Source organism: Protomyctophum bolini, assembly GCF_963924005.1.
Source record: "Protomyctophum bolini genome assembly, chromosome: 16".
Classification (NCBI taxonomy): domain Eukaryota; kingdom Metazoa; phylum Chordata; class Actinopteri; order Myctophiformes; family Myctophidae; genus Protomyctophum; species Protomyctophum bolini.
Genome location: NC_137877.1, coordinates 36,241,651 through 36,251,771, shown reverse-complemented (window position 1 = coordinate 36,251,771; position 10,121 = coordinate 36,241,651). Strand labels below are relative to the sequence as shown.

Below are 10,121 nucleotides of genomic sequence, written 5' to 3'. Positions count from 1 at the left end.
GGTGCGAACCCCACCACGTCATTACAATATAGTCTGTGATATACATCGATGCCAAATTTTGCACACACACTCCCTGGATGCCACATTTTCCAGAATGGCCTGTTATAGCGCCACCAGGAGGACCACTATTTTTTTAAATATTAATCCTCCAGATTCTGTCCAAAATCCCGAAAATCATTCAATGTTTGTTTTGTAAACGGCATTGACAATGAAGGGAAAATGTACATCATAATGTGCCTCATTACGTCATATTGTCTCTTTATTGTTAACGGTGCCGGAGATTAGCTGCAGTACACAGACAGACAGACACACACACACACACACGCACACACACACACACACACACACACACACACACGGACGGAGTGCAAAACATACTCTCTCCCCATGCCTTCGGCCTGGTGGAGACAAACAGGTTGCAGGCCCCTATAGATACAGTAGCTATACAGTACGCATATGAAGGTACGCATGCTAGCATGGCGACAGTGTGCATAGTGTGATGTGACGTCCTCTATATTTTAATACATCTCTAACAGGATGACAGCGTGAGTAGTAGTTTACACAGGTGTGTTTGGATAAGATAATCACGTAATGTCGATGAAGTCGTTGCTGACTGACTGTCTTGAACCTATTAAACTCTACAGTACGTATGTGTCGTTACCGTCGGGCATAACAGCTCGTCTACACGGGCAAAGGAGCGAGCGTTCTGACAGTGATATTGTGCAAAACACTGTCATGATATCTGATATGGAACGTCGGCCATTGGGTTGCGACGTACTGTAGCCTGAACCAATCACAGCTAGAAGGTCCTGGGTTCGATTCCCACAGTCGGTAGTGCTGTCGCCTCACAGCTAGAAGGTCCTGGGTTCGATTCCCACAGTCGGTAGTGCTGTCTCCTCACAGCTAGAAGGTCCTGGGTTCGATTCCCACAGTCGGTAGTGCTGTCGCCTCACAGCTAGAAGGTCCTGGGTTCCATTCCCACAGTCGGTAGTGCTGTCGCCTCACAGCTAGAAGGTCCTGGATTCCATTCCCACTGGGGACGCTGTGGGCGCTGGGGGTGTGTTCTCTCCTCCGCGTCATCAGTGCCCATACCCGAGGCAGGGTTGGCGAAAGGGTCTTTCTGTGTAGAGTTTGCATGTTCTCCCCGTGTCCCCTATAGGGCAGTGTTTCCCAACCTTTTTTCGGCCAGGGCTCACTTTTCATAGCGAAAGTTACGTTTGGCAAATGATTGTGACAACAGCGAACGTTTTCCTAACATGAAGGATCTGGCTCTTCTCTGAGTGGCATGTTGTTTCTGTCGCCTGTGAGCCTTCCAACATGCAGTGGAGTGCAAGCGCTGCCTGTAGCTCCGCCCCCAGCCGATTTGCAAGTCTACCTCACGTCACTGTTGAAACACTGTGTGGGTTTATAGGTCAACATAATAGTCTTGGGGGTCCTTGACATGAAAATGTTTGTGTCCGACATAGAAACATGGGTTTTTCAGAAAACCAATTTAGAAGGCATTTGTATAGAATCGTCCTCAGGTCTAAATGGGTTAAGACATCGACTGCCACGATTGTTTCAGTCTCTGTCCATTCATGTGCCTTAAGGGTAATTTGAGTTGCCTTAATTATTCAAGGGGCATGTATAGTTTATATGTATAGTTATATTATTCCACTGTTACGTTCTTAGCTTACGCATGTTTCATGATAACTACTTTTTATGTATGTGATGTATTGCCATGCTTTTTGTTCTTGCTTATTGTAAATTGCTCTGGATTAAGAACGTCTGCTCGATAATAATAATAAACTTTATTTATAGACCCCTTTTCAGAACAAAATTCTTTACATAATATAAATACATATAATCATATGGGAAAGCCTGTGTAAAAAGAAAGGTTCTTAAAAGTCTTAAGTTTAAAAAATAAACCTTTTAAAAAGTTTTTTTAAAGTAAATGCCTAAATTGTATTATCTAAATCATAAGACCAATCTGTGTTCAACAAGGCAAGGGGCCGTCCCCTCCTTCGGTCCAGAGCGACAACAAGTGGCCCGTGGGCCACCTGGGCCATGACCTCCTGCTGAGCTGCTACCTGCCCTCCAGGCCAGCGGGGGACGTGTCCGTCGCCTGGAGCAAGGCGGGCCTCGACGGCCCGGTCTACTCCTTCCGCCGCGGCACGGCCGTCCTCAAGGACCAGGACGACGCCTTCCAGGACCGGACGCAGGTGTTCCCCGACGCCGTCGTTCGCGGGAACGCCTCGCTGCTGCTCCGGCGGCTGAGGCTCAGCGACCGCGGCGTCTACCGCTGCCACGTGGAGACCACGGGGGCCGGCGGGAGCAGCAGCAGCCTCGACGTGGAGGTCAGGGTAGGAGGTGAGAGGATTAGAGCGATGTGTGGAGCTCAAAGTATAGGAGGTGAGAAGATTAGAGCGTTGATGAGGTGGACCATGTCCTTGTATGCCAAGAACGTGGATTTATTTTTTATCCCCCCCCCCCCAACCCCCCCTGCTAGAACATGCAAATCTGTCTTTCTTTAATGTAATTTAATAATTAAAAAGAATATATATATATTTTTTTCCCCCCCCCCTTTTTTTTGCTTTCATTCTCATGTTAGAAAGCCTCCACACGGACCCGACCGCACGTTTTGTAAGCTTATAGCGCGGATTTCTTTGGCACCGGTGCCACGTTCTGGCCTATAGGGGAACCCCGGATTGTGTAGAAGATTAGAGTAGGAGGTGAGAAGATCAGAGCGTTGATGATGTGGGCCTTAAAAGTAGATCTGGGGTTTTCAACCCTTTTCATATCAAGGCCCGTTATTTATTTGGCATTTGAGCCACGGTCCGGAGCTCTGGACCACCATTTGAGCCACGATCCGGAGCTCTGGACCACCATTTGAGACACGGTCCGGAGCTCTGGACCACCATTTGAGCCACGGTCCGGACCACCATTTGAGACACGGTCCGGAGCTCTGGACCACCATTTGATGACATTAAGGGGAGCCCTCAGATTGTAAGGCTACACACACAGGCCTAGAGGGCACAGGGTATACGCACGGTGCCAAAACATTCTGAAATTCACCTCACTGTTCTCCCCTTAATCTCGCAGCCTTCTCCAAGCCCTCGTTCTCGTACTCGTCGGACGTGTTGACGGCCACGGCACCGAGATGGCTCCCCAAACCCGTGGTGACGTGGCTGGACCGCGGCGGGACGGTCCTGAGCGGCGGCAACACCACGTTCTCCGACAACCCTGCCGGGATCTACAGCCTGGTCAGCAGGCTGCGGCCCGCCAGCCCAAACCACACCTACATCTGCCGCATCCAGAGCAGTGTGGTGGTGGTGGTTGGAGAGGCAACTATAACTCATGGTACCGGACGTGTGTGTGTGTGTGTGTGTGTGTGTGTGTGTGTGTGTGTGTGTGTGTGTGTGTGTGTGTGTGTGTGTGTGTGTGTGTGTGTGTGTGTGTGTGTGTGTGTGTGTGTGTGTGTGTGTGTGTGTGTGTGTGTGTGTGTGTGTGTGTGTGTGTGTGTGTGTGTGTGTGTGTGTGTGTGTGTGTGTGTGTGTGTGTGTGTGTGTGTGTGTTAATATAATGCTTATTTTGTTCCCGCAGACGGAGGAGTTCATGGAAGGAGTTTCATCACCTATGGATGTGTGTCGCCCCTGGCAACGTCTAAACAGAGGACTGTCATGTCAACATGTCTGCTTCTTTCCATCATGTATTCCATCTGATCACATGGTGTTACACACGGTTACACGCGTTAAAGAAAACTGTAGTGGTTGAACACGAATTATTGTGAAACACTATTTGCATTGCATGTCCCCTTAGAAAGTCAGTCACACAAGCACGTGCACAAATGATTGTACTTGACAGAAGAAAATAAAAGTGTACTGTCCTGTGGGTCCGGGGACCCCCCGACGGGGCTTTGAGGGGGGTTGCATGGCGGTCCCCAGAAAAACGAGGAAACGATTAAATACTTAATACAATAAATAATGCATCTTTTAATTTTCCGGCTATCCGAAAATAGCCAATAGCATCGGGTTGAGGCGTGTACCACTTAAGCTCTGATGTCTGACGGCAAGTCCCGGGTTCGATTCCCGAGCCCGACGGACCATTGCTGCATGCCACTCCCTGACTCTCTCTCTCTCTCTCTCTCGGCTACTGTACTATCAATATTGGCCGTGGACCCCCGTCTGTTTAGAGCTAGAGACCCCATAAGAGAGGACTGTGTCAGCTTTGGAGGGCAGCACGGGTCCACCCGGAACCGAATACCCGAGAGCCGAACCGAGCCAGTTCGGGCCCAAAATATTTGACTTGTCCCCGATCGGGCAGGGTCGGATCCATTCCAAATTGCCGCAGGGCTCGTTCGAAATTACCTGTGAGGATCCGGGGCTAGGGTATAGGTTGTCGGTCTAATGACAGTCGGACCAAAGCATCTCTAAGCATGTCTAAACTAAAGCATGTACCCGTTTTGCCATCATGTTTTCCATCCCGACAATGACGGACAATTTTGGTCGTGAGAGAAAATAAATAATTGTGTTGTGAACCTTGTGGAAAACGTTTGTTCCTTTATAGTGTGCAACACATAACGGGCCTACACGCCTGTGGCATAACACAAATACGACACAAACGGAAAGGTTGTTTGTGTACACACCGTGTCAATGGAAGCATACAGGGTACAAGGTTACTTTATTTCGTCTCCCGGGGGAGACGTCTCATTTGTCTTGGACACACAGACCAGCAGCATAGCCTACAACACAGAAAACAACAACATACAACATGGAACCTATATCTGTTGCCAGAATCTTAATAACGTAAAATAAAACCAAATAAAAAGCATTCACATCTCGTTCTTAGAAACAAAATGAGGATTATTTATGAAAAAATAAATGCAATTACTTCACACCCGTGTGAAGTGAGGAGCGCTCCTATCGTCATACATCACCTCATTCCGGCCAATCACAATTTGACATTCGTCTTCAATGTTTGTGTTTACACAAACGCTCAAATATGGCCATGCATTATCAATGACATTCATTGTTTGTGTTAAAGTTTGTGTTTACACGCACCCTCAACGCTGGACATAGTAGGGGCTAGCGCCCCTCAAAAAAAAAAAAAGACCATTACTCCAGGTTGAAAGTAATCAACAAAAACTATAAAAACTGGTTCAATATTGGCCACGTAATCACATATGAGGCAAAAAAAAAGTCAAACTAAATATAATGGCTCAATTTGTACAATTCCAAGTTAGACGAGTTGAGCTGTACAACTGGGTCCCCAGTTCATATAGGATTATTTTTGGGGGGTCCCCAGTTCATATATGACTATTTTTTGGGGGGTCCCCAGTTCATATATGACTATTTTTTGGGGGTCCCCAGTTCATATATGACTATTTTTTTGGGGGGGGTCCCCAGTTCAAATATGATTATTTCATGGGGATTCCCCAGTTCAAATAAGATTTTTTGGGCGGTCCCCTGTTCAAATATGATTATTTCAAGGGGATTCCACAGTTCAAATATGATTTTTTCGGGGGGTTCCCAGTTCAAATATGATTATTTCATGCGGGGTCCACAGTTCAAATATGATTATTTTGGGCAGTCCCCTGCAGTACAAATATGATTATTTTGGGCAGTCCCCAGTTCAAATATGATAATTTTGGGCAGTCCCCAGTTCAAATATCATATGCAAAAATGCAATGTAAAATAAATGGTTAGTAGAATAAATAGAATAACTAACCATAATGGTATGGTATATAACCATATATAAAAAAAATAAAAGGGGAAATGGTAGAGTTGTTGTGTTTTGCTGTGGGTATAGATAGATTTTAAAAGATTTATAATGTTTTCTTTTATTATTATATTTTAATATCTTTACCACTAATATGCACAAATGAATAAATAGCACCTGTACCAAATCATCACATAAAAAACATTTGTTTGGTAAATGCCGATCGCATTTTGTTTTTAGGGGCACTGCACCTCCTATAAGCCTGTGTGTGTGTGTGTGTGTGTGTGTGTGTGTGTGTGTGTGTGTGTGTGTGTGTGTGTGGGCGCGCATGCGTGTGCGTGTGTACCCATAGCAATGATTTTATTGGCTGGGGGATTAAAAAGTGAGGATAAAAATTGAGTACAGAAAAGTGAGGACGCCAAAAAGTGATTGGCCAGAATGTGATGTGATAGTAATGATGATAAGAGCGCCACTCACTTCACACGAGTGTGATTTTTTAGTAGAGATAATCTTACAGACTGCTGTCCGTCTGTCTGTCTGTCCTGAGCCGTCTCACACTGTCAGTAAGACAGTTGAATACCGCCACACATGACTTGGTGTTTATACATATTTATATTATCTTAAATCATGCAAATGATGAAGAAAGTTAGTAGGGCTTGGATCAGGACCACGCCCACATATCTAAATGTCTACTATGTCGTCAATATGATTTGTGATCAATAAGACATCATCCATACACCGCAGAGATCAATCGATTACCAAAGCCGAGTGCACGTCACGTCAGCACGGCTCTCTATAAGAGCTATATAGTTAGCTAGTTAGCATAACGCCTCACTATAATCGCGACAAATTCAATGATGCAAATTAAGCGCTGAAAAAGGAGCGCAGAACGCCCCACCTCACCTACATGTCTCCATATTTGGGCATCGTCACAGGATGTCAAATGTCCACATTGGAGCCGTCACTGTAAACGATCACTGGGATTCTGCTTCTGACCAAAAAAAAGAAGTAGAAAAAATAAATGGTATCAGAACTCGTTTAGTTTATTTTAATTGCATGTTTTGTGAAAGCTATAGCCTACATTCAACCATAAACCTTTTGGATCCCATCGGTTGTATATTTGTTATCCGCCGAAATAACTATGTGGATAGCAACGTGGGATCACTGCCCTCTACTCTCCTATAGCGACATATATCCGACATCATGGGTCTGGAGCTCTCTCTCTCTGCAGGGTCAACAGCTCCCCCTGCAGGCTCCGCTAACAAGTACCAAGGTTCTGACCTGGGACAATGTATTCGGGTCTCTTATTGGCTAAGCAGAGATGTGACCAGCTCCCGCCCTATAGCAACGCCCGCCTGGCCCGCCGGGGCGTGAATCCACATCAACCTGCTCGGCCTACACACATTTATTTACCACTGACTCGAGTGCACCCTTTTTGATAATATACGCGAGTGATCATGGGCAGAGTGATCATGATCATAATCATGGAAATATCTGACTCATAATTAAGGCATGTTGTCCCCATGCCATATACTTTATTATTTACACTGACGCCACCATCAAAAGATATTTTCAGGATATTTATTTTGGTATAGTCTTAAACCTCTCCGAGATAATGTCATGTCCTAGATGACTTTTTTTGCCGTCTAATAATATTACAGTTTTAAAACTTGACAACGTTCCACCACAACCCTTAGCCCCTCCCCCAAAAAGGGGCTTAGAACCAAAAAAATAAAAAGCTAAACGACCGACCACTCACCTGGGCTTCTGCAGGCAGGTGGAGATGTCCGACCCACTCACTGGGACTTATGGAGGCAGGTGGAGATGTCCGACCCACTCACTGGGACTTCTGCAGGCAGGTGGAGATGTCCGACCCACTCACCGGGACTTATGGAGGCAGGTGGAGATGTCCGACCCACTCACCGGGACTTATGGAGGCAGGTGGAGATGTCCGACCCACTCACTGGGACTTATGGAGGCAGGTGGAGATGTCCGACCCACTCACCGGGACTTATGGAGGCAGGTGGAGATGTCCGACCCACTCACTGGGACTTCTGCAGGCAGGTGGAGATGTCCGACCCACTCACTGGGACTTCTGCAGGCAGGTGGAGATGTCCGACCCACTCACCGGGACTTATGGAGGCAGGTGGAGATGTCTGACCCACTCACCGGGACTTATGGAGGCAGGTGGAGATGTCTGACCCACTCACCGGGACTTATGGAGGCAGGTGGAGATGTCTGACCCACTCACCGGGACTTATGGAGGCAGGTGGAGATGTCTGACCCACTCACCGAGACTTCTGGAGGCAGGTGGAGATGTCCGACCCACTCACCGAGACTTCTGGAGGTAGGTGGAGATGTCCGACCCACTCACCGAGACTTCTGGAGGTAGGTGGAGATGTCGATCTCTTCCGGGAGCTCGGGCACGTTTACCTCGAAGCGGTCCTGCACGTCGTTCAGGACCTTGGTGTCGCCGTCGTCCGACACGAAGGTGATGGCGAGGCCCTTGGTGCCGAAGCGGCCGGCGCGCGCCACCCGGTGCAGGTAGTTGTCCGAGTCCTCGGGCATGTCGTAGTTGAAGACAATGTTCACACGCTCGATGTCCATGCCTCGGCCAAACAGGTTGGTGGCCACCAGGATGCGGCTCTGGAAGTCCTTGAACTGCTGGTAGCGCTTCAGGCGCTCCTCCTGCGGCATGCCCTTGTGGATGGAGATGGCCGGGAAGTTCTGGTCCACCATGAGCTTGGCGAGCGCCACGCAGCGCTGGATGGACTTGACGAAGATCACCACCTGGTTGAACTCGAGCGCGTCGAGCAGCTCGCACAGCTTCTTGTTCTTCTCCTTGTCGAGCACCTTGCAGTAGTACTGCTGCAGCCCGTGCAGCGTCAGCTTGGTCTCGTCGTTGACGAACACCTCCAGCGGCTCCTGCATGAACTTGCGGCACACGGGCCGGATCTCCTTGCTGAGCGTGGCACTGAACATCATGCACTGCTTCTCGTGCGGCGTCAGCTTGAAGATGTCCTGCACGTCGCGCCGCATGTCCAGCTGCTCCAGCATCTTGTCGCACTCGTCCAGCACAAAGTGCTTGATGGCCTTCAGGTTGAGCGTCTTGTTCTTGATGAGCACCAGGATGCGGCCCGGCGTGCCCACCACGATGTGCGGGCAGTTCCGCCGCAGCGTCTCCTCGTCCTTCTTGAGCGGCATGCCGCCGAAGAACACAGCCGTGCGCACGCCCGACATGTACTTGGAGAAGCGCTCGTACTCCTTGTTGATCTGGAAGGCCAGCTCGCGCGTGTGACACATGACCAGCACCGACACGCCGTCGGTGGCGGCTGGCGCGATCTGCTGCAGCGTGGCCAGCACGAACACGGCCGTCTTGCCCATGCCCGACTTGGCCTGGCACAGGATGTCCACGCCCAGGATGGCCTGCGGGATGCAGTCGTGCTGCACCTCGGACGGGTGCTCGAAGCCGCAGTCGTTGATGGCCTTGAGCAGCTCGGCCTTGAGCAGGAAGTCCTTGAAGGTGGAGCTGTGCATGGAGGCGTAGGAGCCCTTCACCTTCTCCTTGCCGCCGGCCGGCGCCAAGTGCCCCGCGGCGACCCCCGACGCCTGGGGGTCCTCGTCCTCCTCGAAGTCCAACAGCTCGACGTTTTCCACATCGTTGTCAACCATCTTGCTTTTGTGCGCCGCTATATGTCGTCGTCGTCGTCTCTCCGATATGGATTGTCCGTCTGCACCGTTTCTATCTCTGTGAGACACTCTGACGATCTCACGGGCGAAGTCAACTTATAAAGGCGCTTCCGGCCAAAACCCCGCCTTATAATTGCTGAACATACAGTATCTATATTTGGCACGTAGAGCCGCCATGTGTGACTGGCAACCTCGATTTGCACAGGTTCTCCCCGTGTCCCCTAGGGTAGGTACCCTCACAGAAACATGCAGTAATCCTGGTCTCTAAACTATCTCCCCCTGGCCAGCCGGGGGGCCTGATGGAGGGGAAAGGAACTGGTCGGAATAACGTGTTCCTTCCAAGCGCTACGCCCGGCCGGGGAAACTCCCCCCCTGTCAGGTGAAAAGAAGCAGCTTGGACTCCTCATGCATAGAAGGAGGCATGAGGTCTGTCCACTGCCCCCTCCCCCCCAGGTTGGCAGAGGAAGTGTATAGCGCCCAGGATTACATTAGATAATTGGCACTGGGTGATAAAACTGGATTGCAAAATCGTGGGATAAAAAATGTATTAGCTATAACATAAAATTCAACTTTTTCAATTTCTTTTGTGTTTTTGGGGCTCCCATGTGTGTTTTCTATCCCCACAAAGAACCAATTTTGAACAATCAGGCCTTCATGTCATATGGGTGTTTTAATGGAAATTGCTCTCAGAAACAGCTCGACTGATTTTGGCCTCATCGTGATGTCATCAATGT

At 49.0% G+C, this 10,121-nt stretch overlaps 1 protein-coding gene across 1 annotated transcript; it reads right to left on the bottom strand.

Moving 5' to 3' along the window:
• Positions 1-8,067: 8,067 nt before the first annotated feature.
• On the bottom strand, positions 8,068-9,369 carry LOC308331311 (ATP-dependent RNA helicase DDX39A-like; the record flags this gene model as incomplete). Its single annotated transcript, XM_080786694.1, has 1 exon — positions 8,068-9,369. The coding sequence occupies one exon, from the start codon at positions 9,367-9,369 to the stop codon at positions 8,068-8,070; it is 1,302 nt and encodes a 433-aa protein (XP_080642820.1).
• Between the last annotated feature and the right edge of the window lie 752 nt (positions 9,370-10,121).